This window comes from Salvelinus alpinus, chromosome 19, assembly GCF_045679555.1.
Source record: "Salvelinus alpinus chromosome 19, SLU_Salpinus.1, whole genome shotgun sequence".
NCBI lineage: Eukaryota > Metazoa > Chordata > Actinopteri > Salmoniformes > Salmonidae > Salvelinus > Salvelinus alpinus.
Window position 1 is genome coordinate 46,132,768 of NC_092104.1, and position 24,330 is coordinate 46,157,097.

The 24,330-nt window shown below is 40.3% G+C and overlaps 1 protein-coding gene and 1 long non-coding RNA gene across 7 annotated transcripts in view; both read left to right on the plus strand.

Moving 5' to 3' along the window:
- The window catches only part of LOC139545722 (formin-binding protein 1-like), a 28,935-nt gene extending 22,032 nt beyond the window's left edge, over nucleotides 1-6,903 (plus strand). For 5 of the 6 annotated variants that reach the window (XM_071353790.1, XM_071353793.1, XM_071353794.1 and 2 more), the window contains one exon: nucleotides 1,531-6,903. In XM_071353790.1, coding sequence (XP_071209891.1) covers nucleotides 1,531-1,709 — 179 coding nt within the window. In that variant the 3' untranslated portion in view covers nucleotides 1,710-6,903. The remainder of the gene's footprint in view (nucleotides 1-1,530) is intronic. The other variant, XM_071353791.1, reaches the window with a different exon arrangement.
- Nucleotides 6,904-9,224: 2,321 nt separating this feature from the next.
- On the plus strand, nucleotides 9,225-11,720 carry LOC139545723 (uncharacterized). The gene is made up of 2 exons (XR_011669115.1): nucleotides 9,225-9,707; nucleotides 10,426-11,720. It is a non-coding gene; the product is annotated as an uncharacterized lncRNA (long non-coding RNA).
- The last annotated feature ends 12,610 nt before the right edge of the window (nucleotides 11,721-24,330 follow it).

Sequence of the window (24,330 nt, forward strand, 5' to 3'; positions counted from 1 at the left end):
CACTGTATCACAAATCCGGTGGGTCAGAAGTTCACATACACTAAGTTGACTGTGCCTTTAAACAAGTTGGAAAATTACAGAAAATGATGTCATGGCTTTAGAAGCTTCTGATAGGCTAATTGACATCATTTGAGTCAATTGGAGGTGTACCTGTGGATGAATTTCAAGGCCTACCTTCAAACTCAGTGCCTCTTTGCTTGACCATGGGAAAATCAAAACAAATCAGCCAAGACCTCATAAAAAAAATTGGTTCATCCTTGGGAGCAATTTCCAAATGCCTGAAGGTACCACGTTCATCTTCACCATGGGACCACACAGCCGTCATACCACTCAGGAAGAAGACGCGTTCTGTCTCCTAGAGATGAACGTACTTTGGTGCAAAAAGTGCAACTCAATCCCAGAACAACAGCAAAGGGCCTTGTGAAGATGCTGGAGGAAACAGGTACAAAATATCTATATCCACAGTAAAACGAGTCCTATATCGACATAACCTGAAAGTCCACTCAGCAAGGAAGAAGCCACTGCTCCAAAACCGCCATAAAAAAGCCAGACTACGATTTGCAACTGCACATAGGGACAAAGATTGTACTTTTTGGAGAAATGTCCTCTGGTCTGATGAAACAAAAATAGAACTGTTGTTTGGCCATAATGACCATCGTTATGTTTGGAGGAAAAAGGGGGAGGCTTGCAAGCCGAAGAACACCATCCCAACCGTGAAGCACGGGGGTGGCAGCATCATGTTGTGGGGGTGCTTTGCTGCAGGAGGGACTGGTGGACTTCACAAAATAGATGGCATCATGAGGGAGGGAAATTATGTAGATATATTGAACATCTCAAGACATCAGTCAGGAAGTTAAAGCTTGGTCGCAAATGGGTCTTCCAAATGGACAATGACCCCAAGCATACTTCCAAAGTTGTGGCAAAATGGCTTAAGGACAACAAAGTCAAGGTATTGGAGTGGCCATCACAAAGCCCTGACCTCAATCCCATATACATTTTGTGGGCAGAACTGAAAAATCGTGTGCGAGCAAGGAGGCCTACAAACCTGACTCAGTTACACCAGCTCTGTCAGGAGGAATGGGCCAAAATTCACCCAACTTATTGTGTGAAGCTTGTGGAAGGCTAGCTGAAACATTTGACCCAAGTTAAACAATTTAAAGGCAATGCTACCAAATACTAATTGAGTGTATGTAAACGTCTGACCCACTGGGAATGTGATGAAAGAAATAAAAGCTGACATAAATCATTCTCTCTACTATTATTCTGACATTTCACATTCTTAAAATAAAGTGGTGATCCTAACTGACAGGGAATTTTTAGTATGATTAAATGTCATGAATTATGAAAAACTGAGTTTAAATGTATTTGGCTAAGGTGTATGTAAACTTCCGACTTCAACTGTAGGTTATTGTTAGATGATTACTAACAAACTTGGTGCAGCGTAGGCTTTTTGTGAACGTAACATTTTAACACACTCCACTGTAAAATAACAATGACTTGGCGTTTTACTTTCTTGTCTCTCCTTCTCAGGTCAGAACGAAGGCACCATTTCCATGGCCGAGGGGGAGCTGCTGTATGTCATCGAGGAGGATAAGGGTGACGGGTGGACGCGGGTGCGCAGGAACGAGGATGAAGAGGGATACGTACCCACATCTTACATCAAGGTCTTTTTCGACACAAATGCCAAAGGTGCTATGACATACATATAATTGTCATTTTATGAGATGGGCAATGGGTGGACAAACATAAAAAATCTCTTTGACATTTCAACCCACCTGAAGTTTCCGAAATATCCAAGAATCATTTTTGAGACGGAACTCACAGAACAACGGACTGTATTTACATTTGTACTTGTGCTTTTTACCTTCTACCATCTGGCACCCGTTCAAACTAATTTTGGAGAAGTCTTTGTTTGTGTGTATGAACAGGTGTGGATGTGTTAAGTTGTCAGAACCAACTCGACACCACTGTCGATATCAGCTACACCTTGCTTCTAGCACTAATAGTAATAACAGATGTCAATTTCTTGATTTATTTGACCAACAAATGTAGATATGTACAGTACGGTTTCTCATATTAGAAAGCATTGCATCTAAACATATCAATTCCTATTTGGAATAGCTAATATTGCATGCCTAAAGACAGACTCATGATATGCAAGTTATGCTCTTCCAGCCTCCACTGCGTTGCATGCACAGTACATAGTATATCTGCGCTTGAGAAGCAACCATCATTGCTGTAAGCTTGCGAAGCAGAGAGGCAAACTAAATCAGTTGCTGCATGCGGACATGTTTATCTAAGTATCAAAGAGAGGACATGCCTTTTTACACAGTAAAGCAAAAAAACAATATGATAGTTAGAAAAGGACACTGCTTGCATGTTGTCTTGATTAGCAATGGTACAACAGACTACTAGTGTATTCTCTTCTACAAGCTGTTGACCCTCCTCCAAAATCTGACAACGGGGCTTCATTGAAGCACCTAAACTACTGAATGTCGTGCTAAGTTTACAGTGGGTGTTCTCGACAGATAAACACTCATTTCATTCCGAGACGCATGGTGATGCACCCACCATTCCATCATTGGCATGATATTAATTTGTTGTTTTATAATGATCAATCTATCCCTGCTTTATTTGATACTGAGTTGTTCTGCATGCTTGAACCAATCGATAAGACAAATTAAGTAAAATCGGATGCACATAGTATTGTAACCAGGTGATATTTCTGGTTTTGAAAATGATTAACACATGTAACCTCGAGGTTTTCTGTCTTTAATTTGCCACTGACGTTCAGAATCGCGCTCTCAAGCAGCACAGACTCGACTGTATGCAATACGTAATCTGCCAGGATGATTGTCAGAATGTGAAGGAATGTCATGGATTTACTTTCGCTTCTCTTAATGCATCACCACTAACATGTCTTGTGTGATTTTTGTTTGTTTGTTTGCTTTTTTTGTTTGCTTTTTTTCTTATTACAGATTCCTAAAAGTCTTTGGCTCGCACAGGGATGGCAGGGCACAGGTCCTTGCGAAAGGCGCCGTCCTCTTAAAACTGTAGTCAGAGAGACGACAGACTAAAGGGACAAGTTGCAAGGCAGGCCAATTTGCGACCCAGTACAGAAATCCATTGTGGGTTTCTATTGAATGGATCAAAAACGACACACATTGCGGGGCAACCACCATTTCTAGTCATTTTCCTCTTGATTGTTTCTGCAAGCTTGCTTCTTGTTTTTCTAACTGGAGATAAGTATCATGGTGTGGCTGCTTGCTGTTCTACTGTACCTTGCCCCCAGGGGCGGTACTTGTTTCAGGGGAGAGGAGTCTGAGACAGCCTTGTTACACATTGGTGACTATTCTAAACCTGCATTCAATCTAACATCACAACAAACACTACACCGTCGGAAAATACTTATGGAAAATACCGCTACACTTTGGCTGAAATTCCACTGGTTAATTCCCATGGTGAAGAGAAAAAAAGCCATTGTCTCTGCGTCACGAAAAAAGCACGTTCACAGTAATGTCAATCAGACTAAACAGAAGAAAACAAAGCTCATTATAATTATATGTTTTTCTTGTCACTGGAGCAATGTTGCTGCTTCTCCAGTTGGATTCAACACAGTAAACGCCTCACGATTACTGTACACACCCATGTATGTATTTTGGGGTATATGGATTATATACTGATCACACATAAATTACACTGATTGTTGGCTTGAAACACATCTGCCCAAATTTGCTGAGCACCAATTTTACTTTGGACTTTTAGTTGAAGTGCATTGTGTAATCGTCTGACTGGAGCAGGTTTACAGGTTGGCATACAATCTGAACGAAGATCTCACTCCTTTGCTCTCTCCTATTGTCTTGCAATACGCACATGAGTGACAGCTCCTCTCTCTGGCTACACCCCCACACAGGCAGTAGCCATGGTGATTGTCGCACAACTCTCTTTCTCTGTCTCTCACCCTTCTCTCTGTTTTCTTTTTCTCTCTTTTTCTGGCTACCTGTGGTGGAGGTAGCTACTCTTCGGTTGACGCTGTGTTTCTCTACGCGTGCATGCTTGCCCTGTCTTCTTGCCTGTGCCAGTCCTACGGGGGGGGGGGGGGGGGGGGTGTATGTTGTTGTCTCGATCTCTATTACGTTAACTCATCATTTGTGGTGTGTTATCTTCTTTCATTCTTACCCTGTGTTTGTGCCTGTGGTTTTGTGATTTTATATTTTTTGGGGGGTATTATTCTTTTCTCAATGCATGACCACTTTGCTTTCCCCTTGAATTCTTGATATGTCCACGCCGTTTCTCTTCCAGAGAGACACACTGACAGTTTCATATCTCTCTTCTGTTTTTTTTTTTAACGTTTTAAAGCTTCTTTTAACTGAGGTTAATCTGGGAGCGGCTTCTCTTTACATTAGCTGATTACCAACTCAAACTGACAAATTTAAGTATTTGTATGTCCATTGATAAAGAGATGCAGTACATATTAGCGAACTGAAGTCTCAGTGTATTCTGTAAGTATTTTGTGCTTTGAATTCACTGTGTACTGTTCCTTTGAAAACGTACCTGTATACTGTACATAACTGGTGTGAAAGCAAAGTGTGTTTCTTGACCGTTGACAGTAATGATGTAATTATACTCTGGTGTGTGATATGTGATAACTATATGCTAAAGCTTGGAATCATGTCTTCATTTTTCATTTATTTTATAGTAAAATAATGCCTGTTTATTTCTTTTGAGAAGAACAATACCTCTTTTGTTATTGTTGGGCTTTGTTTCTCCTGGAAATGTTATCTGAAGTCTAATATACCATGTTGGAGTTTGGAAATAAATGTAAATATGAAGTGGGGGAAAAAGGGACGTGTTACTGTAGAAAAGCATACAACAGCTGCAGTAGTGATGTTTTGCTGACATACAGTACACTGTGAGGTTCTGCGGACGAAATTAGGAATGGTACAGATGCATACATTACCATCACATCTATCTGTCATTACAACTTGTTCTAACACTTCAGCCCACTAGATGGCATATTTGTCACAGCAAATTCTTCTGAGTCGCTGGTGCTTTCCTTGCGAGAGAGTGTGTGTGTGCTCAATTGCATGCTTACGTTCTTGCTTCATTATTTCACCACAAAAATCGAATTTGCTCAACATGCACATCACATACTGTACAATGTCTTATGACTGATACACGGATAGTTCTCATGTGTCAATTCTCTCGTTGGATACCCTTTTCACACTGTTATGGCTGAACCATACTGTGCTGGCTTGGATATTTAGTTTTCACATTTGTGTTTGTTTTATTATGCGTCCCCATTAACTCTTCCTTGGGTCCAGCAAAATTAAGGCAGTTATACAGTATACAATTAAAAACATGACATTTCACAACACATTAAGTGTGTGCCCTCAGGCCACTACTCTACTACCACATATCTACAACACAAAATCCATGTGTGTGTGTGTATGTTATCACATTGGTCAGTAATTAGTTCAGCAGGTGACAACTGCTAGGCCACGATAAAGTTAGGAACTTCTTACATCACTTCCTTCATTTGTTCTCGATTGGATTTTACTGTTTTGGAATGCAATGGGCCTCAGGAATGGGAGCAGAGTAATTCAAAACAAGTTGAGTAACTCTCATGCTTTAGCCAGCAGCCCTGGCGTTCTGTTTGTGTGTGAGAATTAGGTTGTTTCTGCACCCCACCCCTTATACATCCTGTGCTACTCCTGCCCCATCTTGTCCATGATCAACTTTTTTTTGTATTTTTTGGTCCTAAATTACATGGATCATTAATACACTAGACAGTAGACCCTTCTAGAATGCCTGCCTGTTCTCCTGATGTACGATCATAAAGACGCAAAGCATGAATGAGCCATTATAACACAAGCTGTGCTATTTGAGCTGTATTTCTCAAGAAGATTCAGCCCTAGGGCAAGAATCCCCCTCCTGAACACCGCACTGCGTGTGCGTGTGTGTGTTGACAGTAATTTAGGCATCATAATGTTTGATGAGCTGGGGAATGTGCAGCCAACCCCCATAAACGGTCGTTCCTAGTTCTCCGAAGAGTAACAGGAGCCTTGCCCTTGGGAGCCTGGAATTCCTGTTTGGCTCCCAGTGCTGGAAATCATGTCACTGCTCTGGATTGAGACCCCACCCCTCTTTATTTGAAAGGGATCATTTACACCCCCTCATACACATCTTTAACAGTGTCTAGAATGAAAAAAATCTGAAAATAAAAGTCAAGCAAGACAATGTGTTGAAACATTCAGTAGTTCTTGATCCTTAAAATACGTGGGAACCATTTATGTTGGACTTCGGTCATTGATGGACTTCAGTTATAGCCTTAACACTGCAGATTTATTTAGACTCCAATGGATTTATGCATTGGAGACGTGTCTCTGTGCAGTTAGTAAAAATGACCAAGACCACTCCCACAGACTAGTTGTCATGTTACTAAGGTTACAGGCTGAAAAGCCCCTGCAAAAACAATGTATTGAACAAATTTGCACAGACTATAAAACCTCTTAGCTCATTATTCAGTCAAATATCCTATTTACTTTTTGGATATCATATGAATCACTTTGTTTTCGTCAAGAAATGATATGAACAGCCTAGTTTGAACCATATAGGAACAATGAGACATTTTTAAATGTGTTGACGTTGAATCAAAGTGTTAAACTGATTGGATTTGCACAAAGTCATCAACGTAAAGGAATTTCGTCTTATTACCCTGCGTTTAACCTAAATCCAATGACATGCTAGCTTTTTATGCTGATTTCACATCGAATTCACGTTTGTTGAAAAATCAAACACACTGGGAAAAAAATATAAACACATCATGTAAAGTGTTGCTACCATGTTTCATGAGCTGGAATAAAAGATCACCTAAATGGTCTATACTGTACGCACAAAAACCTTATTTCTCTCAAATTTTGTGATTATTATATATTTTTTTACATCCCAATTAGTGAGAATTTCTCATTTGTTAATCCATCCACCTGACAGGTGTGGCATCTCAAGAAGCTGATTTAACAGCATGATCATTACACAGGTACACCTTGTGCTGGGGACAATAAAAGGCCAGTCTAAAATGTGAATTTTTGTCACTCAACACAATGCCACAGATGTCTCAAATTTTGAGTGAGCATGCAATTGGTATGCTGACTTCAGGAATATCTATCAGAGCTGTTGGCAGAGAATTGAATGTTAATTTCTCTACCATAAGCGGCCTCCAATGTTGTTTTAGAGAATTTGTCAGTGCGTCCAACTGGCCTCACAACCGCAGACCACATGTATGGCGTTGTGTGGAAGAGCAGTTTGCTGATGTCAACATTGTGAACAGAGTGCCCCATGGTGGCGGTGGGGTTATGGAATGGGTATAAGCTACAGACAACGAACACAATTGCATTTTATCAACGGCAATTTGAATGCACAGAAATACCGTGACGAGAGCCTGAGGCCCATTGTCGTGCCATTCATCTGCCCCCATCCCCTCAGGTTTCAGCATGATAATGCACAGCCCCATGTCGAAAGGATCTGTACACAATTCCTGGAAGCTGAAAATGTCCCAGTTCTTCCATAGCCTGCATACTCACCAAACATGTCACCCATTGAGCATGTGTGGGATGTTCTGGATCGACGTGGACGAAAGCATGTTCCGGTTCCCGCCAATATCCAGCATCTTCGCACAGCCATTGAAGAGGAGTGGGACAACATTCCACAGGCCACAACCAACACAAGCCAGATCAACTCTATGTGAAAGAGATGTGTCGCACTGCATGAGGCAAATGATGGTCACATCAGATACTGACTGGTTTTCTGATCCACGCCCCTACCTTTTTCGTGGGGAGGTGTCTGTGACCAACATATGCATATCTGTATTCCCATTCATGTGAAATCCATAGATCAGGGCCTAATTTATGTATTTTAATTGACAGATTTCCTTATTTGAACTGTAACTCCATAAAATTGTTGAAATTGTTGCATGTCGCGTTTATATTTTTGTTCAGTATAAATGTAAATCAAAACTATATGTTGAAATGATGTCTGTGCCCAGTGGGATGTTTCCACTTTTAAGCAAGGGATAAACTATTCACCTCGTGCAACGCTTAGTAAATCTCGTCCTAGGTGTACAGGTGTAGGATCTTCATTTTACCAGTATTGTAGCAGAAAAATAATCCTGCAGAAACAGGATTTGAATGTTTAGTCCATTCACACTTTTCCGCCAATGTAATGTTGCTTATTCAGTGGTTAGGCTATTAGCTAGCCATAATTAGGCTACGTGAAAAGTGCAATATAGTGAATTTATGTCAATCCTGCGGCGCAGGAAAATTCTTAACAACAATTGAGTGGTCAAATTATGATCCTACACCTGTATCAACAGACCAATGCCACTGGGCAAAAACTGGTTTAATCAGCGTTGTTGGAATAGACATTGAATTGATGTCTGTGCCCAGTGGAATGCTTACATTTAACATTTAAGTCATTTAGCAGACGCTCTTATCCAGAGCGACTTACAAATTGTGAAACTCATCTAACGGTCAATAGGTTCCAATAAGTCCTCTCCTCAAAATACAAAATTGTACAACTAGCATACTTGAATTTAAATCTGTAATATTGGTGGAAAATAGCAGGGCAGCATTTCCTGTTTGAGAGGAAGCGGGAAGTGACTGGAGGATGGTGATACTGCACTCTGGGCCCTCAGAACAATACAAAGTCTCCCTCACACAGGAAACGGATCTGCGTCAAAGTGGACCTGACAGAGTTTTATAAAGGCCAACGGCAAAGACCCTAAAGAGGCAGGATAAATCACTGTTTTCAATCCACACACTCTGACTTATACCCCAGTCTTGAATAAAAAATATCCCTTCGAAACAATGACTGTAAGCAGCTAACTATATACTCCCTTCCACATGTATTTGGACAGTGAAGTAAAAAATATATATATTTGCCTCTATACTCCAGGATTTTGGATTTGAGATCAAATGTTTGATATGATGTGACAGTACAGAATGTCACCTTTTCTTTGAGGGTATTTTTTATACATATCTATTTTACCGTTTAGAAATGAAAGCACTTTATGTATCTAGTTAAAAAGGCTTCTGATGTTTGTAATTTCCACTTAGAAATGTTAGACTTGATTTTCCCTTACGAAAAATGTATCAACCCCTACAAAAATGTCCATTCATTGTAATCCACATAATAATTCACATTTCCTGTTGCTGAAGGATTATTTTCCTGCTGTAGCAAACTGGCTCAAATTAAGATCCTACATATGTATAGTATAATGGTCTAATTTATTTGTTTTTATACACACAGACAATTGTTTTAACAAATCGAGCTGCTTTAGACATGGACGCTAGACAGCACGTAGTTCTTTGAAGATGTCATTCATGGAGCATTTTCAGCAGGATGGAAGTGTGTTAGCACTTCACAACTGTTTTATCAGTTGGAAACACACACAGGAATTCCGGCTTGGGAATGACCGTCAAGTTCCTGGCCACTACGGGAAGGTGTGCATAAAAAGCACTTCCAAAGCGGGCAGCCTGTACCATTCAGCGAGGGAACACAAGGGAAGTACACATTTGTATATATCGATGAAACCAAAGTTGGGAGATGGCCTAGATGATAGGCCTAAAGTCAGTCGATTGAGTAGAGGTGATGAGGCAGCTGCAACCACGGAGTCTCAAGACGCTTGGCATTGTGTTCTCTATTCTATGGTAAGTTGGGAGGACAACTTATTATTTAGAAAATAACAGATTTTTCCCCCCCAGGAGAAACTTCAGTATGCAGTTGTTTGATAATATGCAAATCATGATGAAGTCGTATGATACGCAAAAGTAACAAAGGATAAAACAGTCATAATCAAACTATTAGTTCTCGGTAGTTTAATTTATCAGATGCTATTTATTATTTGTCAATTGATTAGTTGAAACACCTACATGTTTCCCCATGAACCCTAATGATTGAATTATTGGAGCAATAATCGCAAACTTTTTTTTGCATCACGGTGTGTTGATTTAGCCTCGCAAGCCACCTGATCCTTTGAGGTTAAATGAATGGTTCACTTTAAACTCGCAGGAATAGGCGGCTGGCAAGGCTAGTGTTGACGCACCCAGGATGAGAAGTCGACTTCAAATTGTGTAATTGACAGCACTAGTTTCACTTCAAAACAGGCCAAATTTTGTTCATTGTAATATTCTAACGATAGCCTATGAAACCCGAATTCGTTTTTTAAATTTGAGTAATGAAATGTTCAATTAGGCATGTCTTGTGCTGATCAATGATCTAACAAATGCCTTGGATTATTAGTTTACGCATTTCAAGCTGCCCTTTAGGCCCATTTTATTGTTCTGCTATTCAAAATGAGCCCTTGATATCATGTAGCCTACCTTTGACATCATGTTGTGTAGGCTAATATCCTATTGTTTCACATAGATGGGAGCTACCCTTACCTCTAACCTCAACACCCAATGAAACTGGAGGCCTGCAGTATTTCAAAGTGGGATGGGATTGTTGACTCCTCTGAACCAGACCAAACCTTGGATTTCGTCCCACAGGAAAACAGAAGATAAAGAGTATCTGCCTGCTTTACGGTCCATTATTACTTTTGGTACGCGCTAGGCCAGTCTCAAACTCGTACCGTGAGTAATAATGCACTGTGGCTGTCACTGCCAACGAGGGACAGACCACACCACCATGTCTTACTTTCACTGTTCTCCATATTCCTATGCATCTCATTGTTGTAATGCACGAAATGTGACACATTCATGAAAACAGTGTTTGAAACTCTAAGGCCATGTGTGGGGAAAGACAGCATTTTAATATAATCCTTTGTCTACTTTCATAAAGAAACAGACTATTCATTTTACTTAAATATTATTGTTGAGTTGGTTTACATGAAATATATGTTGCATTTTCTGTACCTTGTAATAGTGATTGTAAGCTATATGCAACTGAATAATAATAAAAAAAATACTTGAATATAGCTTAGCCAATAGCATTGTAGGCCTTGTGCATCTCCCAAGGCTTCAGTGTAAATACCCCAACATTGAGCTTTGTTTGATCTGAGCACCACAATACTTGCTTTGTCTTTACACTGATTGGTGAATTCTAAGTATCCCCCCCCCACCACCACCAAGGCCTACAATGCTAGTACATTACTTACAACATGTGGTTGTCTCAATCTTAAAGTAACTGGCCTGTGAAAATGTCACTTTAAAAAGTACATATTCTGGTAACTCATATCCAAATAATGTTGTTGATTCATCCTATACTTGTATTTTTGGCCAAAGCATAAATTGGAGTACTAGCACTTCAAAAACCCCACCTTAATCTTGTATCTCAAACGGACTGTTTCAAAAAATGCTTGTTACTTCCTCTTAGAGGATGATGGCCAATCAGCAGTCTAGAGGAGGATGAGCTGGCCAGTCAATGGTCTATTTTAATTCATATTTTGAATGACCAGTATACACCCACACCATTCTGTTGTTGGGGTATGCCAACACCGTTCCAATGCAGAAAAGCTCCTTTTTAATCTACTTAATAAAAAAAATTTGAAGGAAAAATATTTTACTCATATCGTAAGTAATTATAGGTCATTTTCCATAGAAATCTGAAAACATTTGTCAGTTGCTTTAAGATGACTCTATTAAGTCACTCTGGAGGATCAGAGCATTTGCTAAATGACTAAAATGTTATACAGAGCTGCAGAATAAATTCCTTGAGCCTTGTGACTGTTATATTTATTTTGATTGCGTATTTCTATCGTTTTTAATCAACTTTTTCATTTAGTGACAATAGCCTATAATTTAATAATGTTCAGAAATATTATAGCCACTTCTACTCATGTCTATAATAATCATGACTAGTTGACCCTCCCCCCCCATACATACACCTTTTTATGACTTGGTGTTGGTAGCAACTAGCTAAAACAGTACTCGTTGTTGGGTGCATCGGGACGGGAATCCTTCATCTCATAATCATGGATTCTGCAAATTATGAGGAAACTCATCCACTAGATGACAATGAAGCTATGAAAACCAGTGTTAAAAAAACATTGTTTTACCCATTTTTCATGATATCCGATTGGTAGTTAGTCTTGGCCCATCGCTGCAACTTCCCTACAGACACGGGAGAGGCGAAGGTCGAGAGCCATGCATCCTCCCAAACACAACCCTGCCAAATTTGCACTGCTTCTTGACATACTGCTCGCTTAACCCGGAAACCAGCTGCACCAATGTGTCAGAGGAAACACTGTCCAGCTGGCGACCAAAGTCCGTTTGCAGGCGCCCGGCACTCCACAAAGCGTCGCTGGAGCACGATGAGACAAGGAGATTCCCGCCGGCCAAATCCTCCCTTAACCCGGACGACGCTGGGCCGATTGTGCACTGCCTCATGGGTCTCCTGGTCACGGCCGACTGTGACACAGCCTGGGATCAAACCCGGGTCTGTAGTGATCATTATGCCTAATTCTATAACACTTATCATCAATACAGTCACGTATCTAGGCATCATAATTAATACAGAAATATAATGATATTATAAGGTGTCAGATTACATTTAAACAAAGTATTTTTCTGCATATCTAGAGCTGTCTGTATCCTGACCAGTGGTTCTGAATATGCTTCTCTGCATCTCTACTAACATATTGGTAAACAATTGAAAGGAATGTCTTATTCTGTACATTTACTAATTACTTGCTTTTCTAAAGTCTATCAACCTTGCCAGCTAAGTGAGTTAGACAAGCTACTCTAACTTGATTGATAGCCTGAAATGGCTTGGTAGTAGCTAGTTATGGGTTTGGGAGATTGGCAACCTATCTAGCTGGCTAGCTAAAGCAAACTTCATAAAATTGCTAGGTGGCTAGTATTACAGAGAAACAAAACAAACTTGTATTTATTTATTCATCAAGGAGGAATCTTGAAAAAAAATAGTTTTACAAACATACCTCCTAAGAGTCCAGCCGATTGGAGGAGAGCATTTTGTAGGTTTAAAGCTTATTTCCTGCAATTCTACACATTTTGTCATGGGGTGCAAAGAAAATGTTGCAGTTTCAGAGCTAATTTTCATGCAATTCTTTACATTTTCCCATTTTGTCTAATGTGTATGCATGCCATATTTGAGTGACTGAAAAATTACAACAATATCTATGTGCTAAAAAACCTAAATAACAAATAGTTAGCTGACATGGGCTAGTTGATCTGGACATTTCTTAAAAGTTACAAATAGCTCTCTAAGGCAGTGGTTCCCAACCAGGGGTACTAGGACCTCTGGGGGTACTTGGCCTATCCACAGGGAGTACTTGAGAAGACTAATGAGATCATAGGCTTACTGGCAAAATGTACACGAGTGGGTACTTCAGGGGTACTCTGGACAGAGCTAAATTCAGTTGGTGGTACAGTAACCGAAAAAAAAGTTAGGAACCACTGCTCTAAGTTACGCAATGACTAACATGACAAGATAAACTGATGATTCACTACCCACAGTTTGGGAACCACTGCACTGGAGTATCTAGCTTCCTGCCTAGCATATCTTTGCTCCGTGCTGCACTTTGGAAGGGACCACTTACTTGGGAGAATATGGGGTATGCTTTGCCTGCTCCAGTCCATGTGCCCCCTCTGCAAAATACCGCTAACAGATCTTTTTTTAAATAAATAATTATGATCATAAATAATTTAGTAATCATCTGAAAAATGTAATAAATGATTATAATTCTGAGGGGGCACATGCCCTTGTGCCCTCTGTGGGTATACCGTCTCTGGGTGAGTCTTCCTCACAGGTTGTTATGGGGATCATTTACATTGAACCCGCAATGTGGTTATGCATGGTGGCTTTTTCCCCCCATGGTCACTACTAACAGGTAGCCTCTATGCTTTCAGCTTTCAGGGAAGGTGTATGTGTGTGTGCAACATTGCCTTGGTAGGTTGGATTGAATTGCAGCAATTTGTCATTTCACAGCAACAACTCAGTAGCCTGAAACTAGACATTCATAATAAGTAACCTAATATCTCAATAAGATAGCCTTAGTGTTTCCAACTAATGTAGGTCTATACATTTATTTTGACCATATTGCAAATAAATGTTATACACCCAAAAAATAGGTTTGCATTTTGTTTTTGATTACCAAAGCACTGACCCATTAGTTGTCTATTTCAGTACAAAGACAAACCACTCATTCTAATAGACATCAAACCAAATATGGAAGCAAGAGACCCAACCGTTCATGAAATAAAGGTGCCATAAACAGCATGACGATCTAAAAAACGCACAATGTGGAAAACAACGTGATTATATAGGCGGATCTGTCTGAACCTGATTCTGTTTCATTTTCCCTATCCCATTAGGAAACGTTTAATGGCAGTTATCAGAAGTTTTCAGAACCCAATCTGAAAAGTGGGCTGTTCAGAGATAACGGTTTCAACACATCCATTGAGAAGAGCAAAATCACAAGACCTGAAACCATCCCCATGTTTCAAGACAGGATCAACTTTCATTATGCAAACGACAGTGGGAATGGTCAGAATAATTGAAACCATTACTCAACCTAGCCTAATTGTTCTTCATTGTTACATTTGTATGCCATCCATTATCTTTGCCTGTTACACAGTAGGTCCAATTCCTTTCATTAGTATTAAAACATCATACAGGACATTGACCTTGATTTATTAGACCCTACCATGGATGATTTGTTCAATAAAAGCCTTTCCTCGAGATCAATCTTGACCACAAGGTGGTGATCTAACAACAAATTGCTGCGCATGTTGCTGGCTCATGCATTGAGGATACGGGAGACAAACTATATATACAAAAGGAACACACCTTCAAATTAGTGGAATCGGCTATTTTAGCCACACCCGTTGCTGACAGGTGTATAAAATCAAGTGCACAGCCATGCAATCTCCATAGACAAACATTGGCATTAGAATGACCTTACTGAAGAGCTCAGTGACTTTCAATGGAATGCCACCTTTCCAACAAGTCAGTTTGTTAAATGTCTGTAAGTGCTGTTATTGTGAAGTGGAAACATCTAGGAGCAACAACGTCTCAGCCGCGAAGTGGTAGACCACACAAGCTCACAGAATGGGACCACCTAGTGCTAAAGTGTGTAGCAAGTAAAAATCATCTGTCCTCGGTTGCAACACTCACTACTGAGTTCTGAACTGCCTCTGGAAGCAACATCAGCACAAGAACTGTTAGTCGGGAGCTTAATGAAATGGGTTCCTATGGCCAAGCAGCCGCACACAAGCCTAAGAATACCATGCGCAATGCCAAGCGTTGGCTGGAGTGTTGAAAAGCTTGTCTTCATTGGACTCTGGAGCAGTTGAAACGCGTTCTCTGGAGTGATGAATCACGCTTCACAATCTGGCAGTCCGACGGACAATTCTGGGTTTGGCGAATGCCAGGAGAATGCTACCTGTCCGAATGCATAGTTCCAACTGTAAAATTTGGTGGAGGAGGAATAATGGTCTGGGGCTGTTTGTCATGGTTCGGGCTATGCCCCTTAGTTCCAGTGAAGGGAAATATTAACGCTACAGCAAACAATGACATTCTAGGCGATTCTGTGTTTCCAATTTTGTGGCAACAGTTTGGGGAAGGCCCTTTCCTGTTTCAGTATGACAATGCCCCCTTGCACAAAGTGAGGTCCATACAGAAATGGTTTGTCGAGATCAGTGTGGAAGAACTTGACTGCCCTGTACAGAGCCCTGACCTCAACCCCATCGAACACCTTTGGGATGAATTGGAACGCCTACTGCGAGCCAGGCCTAATCGGCCAACATCAGTACCCGACTTCACTAATGCTCTTGTGGCTGAATGGAAGCAAGTCCCCGCAGCAATTTTCCAACATCTAGTGGAAAGCCTTCCCAGAAGAGTGGAGGCTGTTATAGCAGAAAAGGGTGGACCAACTCCATATTCATGCCCATGATTTTGGAATGAGATGTTCGACAAGCAGCTGTCCACATATTTTTGGCCATGTAGTTCATGCTTTATTACACTTAGATTTTGAAAAGGAAAAACATTTATCCAACTCCCAGTACCTTTTAAACAGAAGATTTATATGAGTTTTAAAAATTCCATTTACTTTTAAATTGATCCTGCAAATTATATTTAACCACCTTGGATTGCTCCAGAAAAATGGGTCATGGTAACGCAACTATTAAAATATTGTCTTACGGTGGTTGCTAGGAAACTAGTGAACCCAAGACAAGTATTAGAAGAAAAAAATCTGTGGCTATTAGATATTTAGATATTTTCTTTGATGGACATGAATTAACTAATGTAGATGGTGTAAGTGTTAAAATAAGAGAATAGTAGTGAAATGCTCTCCTCACAGGGCTATGTTGAGTGATGTGTACAGCAGAATACAGTAGGTATATCTGTGCGTTAGCTCCTTTTGAGTAATGCTTGGACACCCTTTACTTTGAATCAATGCAGACAGCCTCTATGTGTGAAGCCATAGCCCTCTATTTTTTTGCATTACTTAAAGGTGAGGTTCTCAACCCTTTTCCTTCTGAGGACCACTGAAAAAATCTGGGGACCCCCTACATCACATATTTAAGAGGAAAAGGTGTGCTCAAAATTTATTGTCTACACAATATATCAGTATACTATACAATCAACTAGTAATTTAACTACACAGTAGTTTGGTTGAAGTTAAACTAAATAAAAATATTGGTAGTGTTTTATGCAGTTAAATACTTTGGTAAGTGCTGTAGCTAACGACTTAAAATACACACTACTTTTTTTGAAAAATAAAATAAAATATGTGTGAGGTAGACAATAATTTCTTTTTTGGAATTCGACCTTCCTAATTTCACAATCTCTTAACATCTGTTGTTGCAATTTGTAATATATGACATTTCAGATGTAGATATGATAATTTATCATGAAGTAGTTTGGATGTAGTGAACTACTTTTTCAAAGTAACCTTAGTGAAGTAAACTATAGTTTTCTTAAATGTATTTTAAGTGTAGCTGAACTTCTTCCAGTGTGACGTAATTGGTAGCTTGGTAAACTATATGTTCAGAGTAGCTTCCTCAGCACTGTATATCACATTGAGTAACCAGAGTGCATGTTTTTATGTCTGCAATAGTCATTACCCTTACAGTGTAAGATCAAGTTTCCAATTGTCATTCCTCCTTAAACCTCACACATAACCTCCTGTTCTCCAATACACATAAACAGTCAGAGGTATAACAACTGCATGTGTATCCATCAAATGCTTATTTCTGGGCATATTTGACCATCTCAAACAAAACACTTCCCCTGTCTGCTACGGATTATAATTAGGTGTCCGAAAAGCCCTAGCACCGTCACAGACACATTTCCCTCTGTTTTAGAGTGTAGAGCTCTCACACTCTCCAGGGAGACTAGACCCATTTTCAACTCAGTAATGACTCTCAGGGATCTGACAGGCTGGGGTTGGCAATGGGGCTGATATCCTGCGATACGCTGGCACTGAATGGAATCCACCTTACATCTGGCTGGCTCTGTTAGAGCTATCAGATGTGAATTACACGTCCGTGCGCAGTCTGTTCTTTCTCCTTCTCCTCCTTTGTTCTGTCTTTGTAACTTTTGTAAGGACAAAAGGTGATGCTAGGAATTGTGGTTAATAGATGCTTTGGATTGCTTTAGAACTGATTGTCAGACAAGCTTTTGGATTTTATTGTATTTAAAGACAGTTACTCTATGTACGGTGCATTTGGAAAGTATTCAGACCCCTTGACTTTATCCACATTTTGTTACGTTACAGCCTTATTCTAAAATGGATTAAATAAAAACAATTCCTCTTCAATCTACACACAATACCCTATAATGACAAAATGAAAAAAGGTTTTTAGAAATATTTGCAAATGTATTAAACAGAAATATCTTATTTACATAGTCAGACCGTTTGCTATTAGACTTGGAATTGACCTCAGATGCATCCTGTTTCCATTTATCATCCTTGAGATGTTTCTACAACTTGATTTGAGTCCACCTGTGGCAAATACAATTGATTGGACATGATTTGGAAAGGCACACACCTGTCTGTATAATGTCCCACAGTTGACAGTGAATGTATGAGCAAAAACCAAGCCATGAGGTCAAAGGAATTGTCTTCAAAGCTCCGAGACAGGATTGTGTCGAGGCACAGATCTGGGGAAGGGTACCAAAACATTTCTGCAGCATTAAAGGTCCCCAAGAACACAGTGGCCTCCATCATCTTTAAATTAAAGAAGTTTGGAACCACCAAGACTCTTCCTAGAGCTGGCCGCTCAGCCAAACAGCAATCGAAGGAGAATGGCCTTGGTCAGGGAGGTGACTAAGAACCCTATGGTCACTCTGACAGAGCTCCAGAGTTCAGCTATGTCTGAAGCATTCCAACAAATCAGGCCTTTATGGTAGAGTGGCCAGACGGAAGCCACTCCTCAGTAAAAGGCACGTGAGAGCCGAGTTAACCAAAAGGCACCTAAAGGACTCTCAGACCATGAGAAAAAAGATTCTCTGGTCTGATGAAACCAAGATTGAACTCTTCGGCCTGAATGCCAAGCGTCATGTCTGGAGGAAACCAGGTACCATCCCTATGGTGAAGCATGGTGGTGGCATTATCATGCTGTGGGGATGCTTTTCAGCAGCATAGACTGGGAGACAGTCAGGATCAAGGGAAAGATGAACAGAGCAGAGTACAGAGAGATGCTTGATGAAAACCTACTCCACAGCGCTCAGGACTGGGGCAAAGGTTCGCCTTCCAACAGGAAGCACACAGCCAAGACAATGCAGGAGTGGCTTCGGGACAAGTCTCTGAATGTCCTTGAATGGCCCAGCCAGAAACCCATTCTAACATCTCTGGAGAGACCACCTGAAAATAGCTGTGCAGCGAAGCTCCCCATCCAACCTGACAGATCTTGAGAGGATCTGCAGAGAAGAATGGGAGAAACTCCCCAAATACAGGTGTGCCAAGCTTTTAGCGTCATACCCAAGAAGACTCAAGGCTGTAATCACCTCCAAAGGTTCTTCAACAAAGTACTGAGTAAAGGGTCTGAATACTTATGTAAATGTGATATTTCAGTTTTTGTGAAAATGTATGGCTTTGTCATCATGGGGTATTGTGTGTAGATTGATTAGGGGAGGGGGGGGGGGGAATTACATTGATTTTAGAATAAGGTTTTAATGTAACAAAATGAGAAACAATTCAAGGGGTCTGAATACTTTCCGAATGCACTGTGCATGTACTCCTCTTCCTGGGTGAAGAAGTGTTTCCAAAATCTTCTACTACATGACCATATCGAGCTATGTATTATCGAAACCTTTTGAAACATCTTGGTATGGGTGATCCCTATGTGAACACAGTAGGTAAGTGTTCACCACCGGATCATGTTTGTTGACGCCTTATCTGAGGACCTATCTGTATTGGTGATGCATTGAGAGGCATGCATGAGAGCTCTGACAGGTTTCCTAGATTGTCAGACCCGTCTTCTCTAATACTGCTTTAATTTGTCTCTTTGTATTGGGACTTGTAAGTGCATGACAGGTTTTCAGAGCTTGTCTGGATTTCATTGGCCTTAAAAAGCGTGTTTTGGTGCTCACAGAGCAAAGACTACAGCTTTTAAGGTCAACATTGAAACACAATGGTATTATATATTTTACATTATAAACTGGGTGGTTCGTGCCCTGAATACTGATAGGCTGAAAGCCGTGGTCCACGGGTATGACACAACATGTTTTTTTACTGTTCTAATTACTTTGGTAACCAGTTTATAATAGCAATAAGGCATCTCGAGGGTTTGTGGTATATGGCCAATATAGTACGGCTAAGGGCTGTATCCAGGCACTCCGAACATGCGTGTTCCCATTCTTCACCCCCAAAAATCACCATGAATAACTTAACGGCTAGGCCTATATTCCCATAGAGTGCATTAGGTTTACCATGTTTTTGCTGAATGTTGTGAAGTAATTGTACTCCATTACATAGTATGGCTCCAAAACGAACTATCACTCAGAAAGAGTGATTATGTTCATGTAATCTAATGAGTTGTGAGGCTCTTGTGGAGAGTTGGTGAAGTGGGTCAATTGATGTCAGGGCAGCCAAAATAGCCCGAGTTACATTCGTCTTGGTTACATTCTGCTGCCAAGACACAGTCACAACAAGGCAAAGCAATGTAAGACAATCCTTGGTTAACACATCTGCTGTAACTTCCATTGTAGAAGCTGCAGGTACAATGATAACATCTAACTAGTTTACAGGAGTCTCTTGTCGTGCCCTAAAACTGGGTGCACATGTATCCAGCACCATGGACAGTGCCACATCAGTGCTAACTATGGAAGTGGAGGCAGAAATAGATGTCACCTTTCCAGCATATACTGCTCTTAGATTCTTTGGTATCCCGCTACAACATCAATGGACGGTGGTTGCTGACTATAACCCACTACGGTTCCAGGAGTTTGATTATACTACAGATAAGATGTACCATTTGGGCAACAGATTATGCCATTTTATAAACACATTAGTGAAAGTAATGATGCAAGGTTTATTTCCCTAAGAAGCAGCAGGTGAGTTAAATACTGTAGCACTAAAGGAGTGAGACAGAATGTGCCCTGGAGGAATGCATCCAGGCATCTACTCACCTCAGGTTTGATCATAATTGGACATCTTGTTCACCTTTGTGGCTGACCTGTGAAATCTGTCTGTGTACCCACCACTCATTGAGCTATACATGGCTTCACTAGAGACTCCTCTGACATCCTTCAACTGTTCCCACCAAGATGGACCAAGTAAAGCACCACACTTTCACAAGTCAGTAAACATTCTACAGCCTAGGTATATTTGATATTTTCAGTGCGTTTATTTGTTTTGTTCTATGGTAGACAAACTTATTTTGTCAGTCAATCTTGTGTAGGCCTACTTTGTGTTTGTGTGTGCGGGTGTGTGTGTGTGTGCATGGGCATGTGTGTGTTTTCCAATAAAGAAGCAGATGGAGCTGTCAGCTTCTCCTCCATGCACAGTTACTCTCCTGAAAATCTAATCCTGACATTCCACCATAGCTGCTCACTACACCAGTGCTTACCATAGTTTTCATAGATTTAGTTAGGGTTTGGATCTCATCTAGCAGATTCTGTGAAAATGAGGATACAGTATGGCTAACCATTTGGCTTTTCAATTGAGCACTGAAAAGTCCTTAGAGTTAAGCTCAGTTGAGCACTGTCCTTACCTGCAAAAGGAGCAGTTGCTATAATGAAGTTATTGCTATTAATTGCCCAAGACTAGATCACTCTATGAGAGAACTTTAGTGCTTCTTTAAAGAAAGGAAAACTATACAAGCAATATGTTCATATATAACTATAATAGGCTCATATTCATTCTTGTTATTTTTAGATAAAGGTCTAATTTATTGACCTCTGATATGGATTTAGCACATAGAAGATGCAGAATCCAAAATCTGCGCTGGGATGAAACGAAACAATTGGGAGTGACTGAAAAAGCCATTACGATATGACATTTATCATTTAGATACAGAAATGCGAAGAGCAGAACTGCGAGCTGCATTGTGCAAATATGTGGATGGAATGCCTCTTTGATATGGCTGGGAAATGTGAGTCAGTCAGCCATTCTGTGAGTATGAATTGTACTGAACTTCTTCAGTCAGATAATGAGATCTGTCTTGAAGCTAATGATCTGCAAATGGGATTGGAATTTGTATTCATTTGTATTAATATTTTAATTATTTAAAGAGCAAGGGTTTCTTCAAAGCAGATTTTTCTGTCCTTTGATCAGATTTTTTGGCAGAACCTATAAAATGGATGACATGTAACCTGTAAAAATAAACTTACCATTGCCTTTGTGGAGACACTAGTTATATATTGACAACATGATTGTAGTGGTACTGGTTCTGGTTCAGTATTTATACAATGTTGGACAGCATAACATGAATGCAACAGAGTAGACTAACAAGGGAAATACATGCCTTGTTCTCATGCCAAACCCTAAGGCTACATAGCTTTGAATAAAACCCATCAAAGCCGTAGTACAGAATGTCTCTATCAGCAAATTGCCCCCACTGAGAACCTTATTGCTCATCTCTGTGTTGCGCTTATCTACTACGTTGTTTGAGGGGAACTCGATAAGTCTCTTGACGCCCGTGTATAGAGGCTGGGGATACACATAGCGTACATGCCAGGGTAGTCTCTATGTGCCTGAAGTGTTCTTAGCACTGATTTTCTTGGCCTCAGCGAAAAATAAAAATAAGAGCGCACTGGTATTTGTCTCCTTTCTCTTGAAAGCCTTAAAATACTAATGACTGTGTTTCCTACCTCAAGGCATTGTTTGCCATCTCTCTGTTAATGTACAGTGCCGTGAAAAAGTATTTGCCACCTTTCTAATTTACTCTACTTTTAAATATTTTTAAATATTTGATCATATCTTCAACCAAAACCTAATATTAGATAAAGGAAATCTGAGTGAACAAATATCACAACAATTACATACTTATTTAATGTATTCCTTAAACAAAGTTATGCAATGCCCCTGTGTGAAAAAGTAATTGCCCACTTACACTCAGTAGCTGGTTGTGCCACCATTAGTTGCAATGACTCCAACCAAATGCTTCAGTAGTTATTGATGAGTCTCTCACGTCGCTGTGAAGGGATTTTGGGCCACTCTTTCATGCAGAACTGTCTTATTAACTCAGCGACATTTGTGGGTTTTCAAGCATGAACTGCTCATTTCAAATCCTGCTACAACATCTCAGTTGGGATTAGGTCTGGACTTTGACTAGGCCATTCCAAAACTTCAAATTTGTTGCTTTTTAGCCATTTTCATGTAGACTTGACTGTGTGTTTTGGATCATTGTCTTGCTGCTTGACCCAGCTGCGCTACAGCTTCAGCTCACAGACGGATGGCCTGACATTCTCCTGTAGAATTCTCTGATACAGAGCAGAATTCATGGTTCCTTCTATTAAGGCAAGTCGTCCAGGTCCTGAGGCAGCAAAGCATCCCCAAACCATCACACTACTATCACCATGCTTGACCGTTGGTATGAGATTTTTACTGTGGAATGCAGTGTTTGGTTTTCGCCAGGCATAATGGGACCCAGGTCATCCAAAAAGTTATACTTTTGACTCATCTGTCCATAGAACATTCTTCCAAGAGTCTTGATGATCACCCAGGTGCTTCCAGGTGCATTTTGGCAAACTTGAGTCAACGTTTTGTACTAGATGGTTCCCATTATGTCTGGCGAAAACCAAACACTGCATTCCACAGTAAGAATCTCATATCAACGGTCAAGCATGGTGGTGGTAGTGTAGTGTGATGGTGAAGTATATATATTTTTTTGTTATTTGTAAACTCAGGTTCTCTTAATCTAACATTAAGTTTTGGTTGAAGATCTGATAACATTCAGTATCAAACATACATAAAAATAGAGAAAATCAGAAAGGGAGCATATAACGATAACTAACATCGCGCTGTTCCGTACATTTGACCTTATTTTAACGCCCAAAAACGTAATACTTCCAGATCAACTGTAATATGAATACCATTGTAAAGCACAATTTCTCATCTTTCTAGCAAAATCAATGACGAGACCTTAATACTGCCCGTCTCTGCATGATTGAAGAAGTCAATGGAGCGTTGCCGGGTCTTTTTAAAAATGGCTGGTGGGGAAGCAAAAGCTACTGCGTATTAGTGAAAGGGGGAGATATAGTGGCCTGTGAAAGTATTTACCCCTTAGTTTTTTTTTGTTCTTTTTTGCCTTACTACCTGGAATTAAATTAGATTTTTTGGGGGGTTTGTATCATTTGACTGACACAACATACCTACCACTTTGAGGATGCAAAATATTTTTCTATTGTGAAACAAACAAGAAATAAGACAAAAAAAGGGAAAACTTGAGCGTGCATAACTATTCATCCCCCAAAGTCAATACTTTGTAGAGCCACCTTTTGCAGCAATTACAGCTGCAAGTGTCTTGGGGTATGTCTCTATAAGCTTGGCACATCTAGCCACTGGGATTTTGTCCCATTCTTCAAAGCGAACACTGCTCCAGCTCCTTCAAGTTGGATGGGTTCCTCTGGTGTACAGCAATATTTAAGTCATACCACAGATTCTCAATTGGATTGAGGTCTGGGCTTTGACTAGGCCATTCCAAGACATTTAAATGTTTCCCATTAAACCACTCAAGTGTTGCTTTAGCAGTATGCTTAGGGTCATTGTCCTGCTGGAAGTTGAACCTCCGTCCCAGTCTCAAATCTCTTGAAGACTGAAACAGGTTTCCCTCAAGAATTTCCCTGTATTTAGCGCCATCCTTCATTCTTTCAATTCTGACCAGTTTCCCAGTCTCTGCCAATGAAAAACATACCCACAGC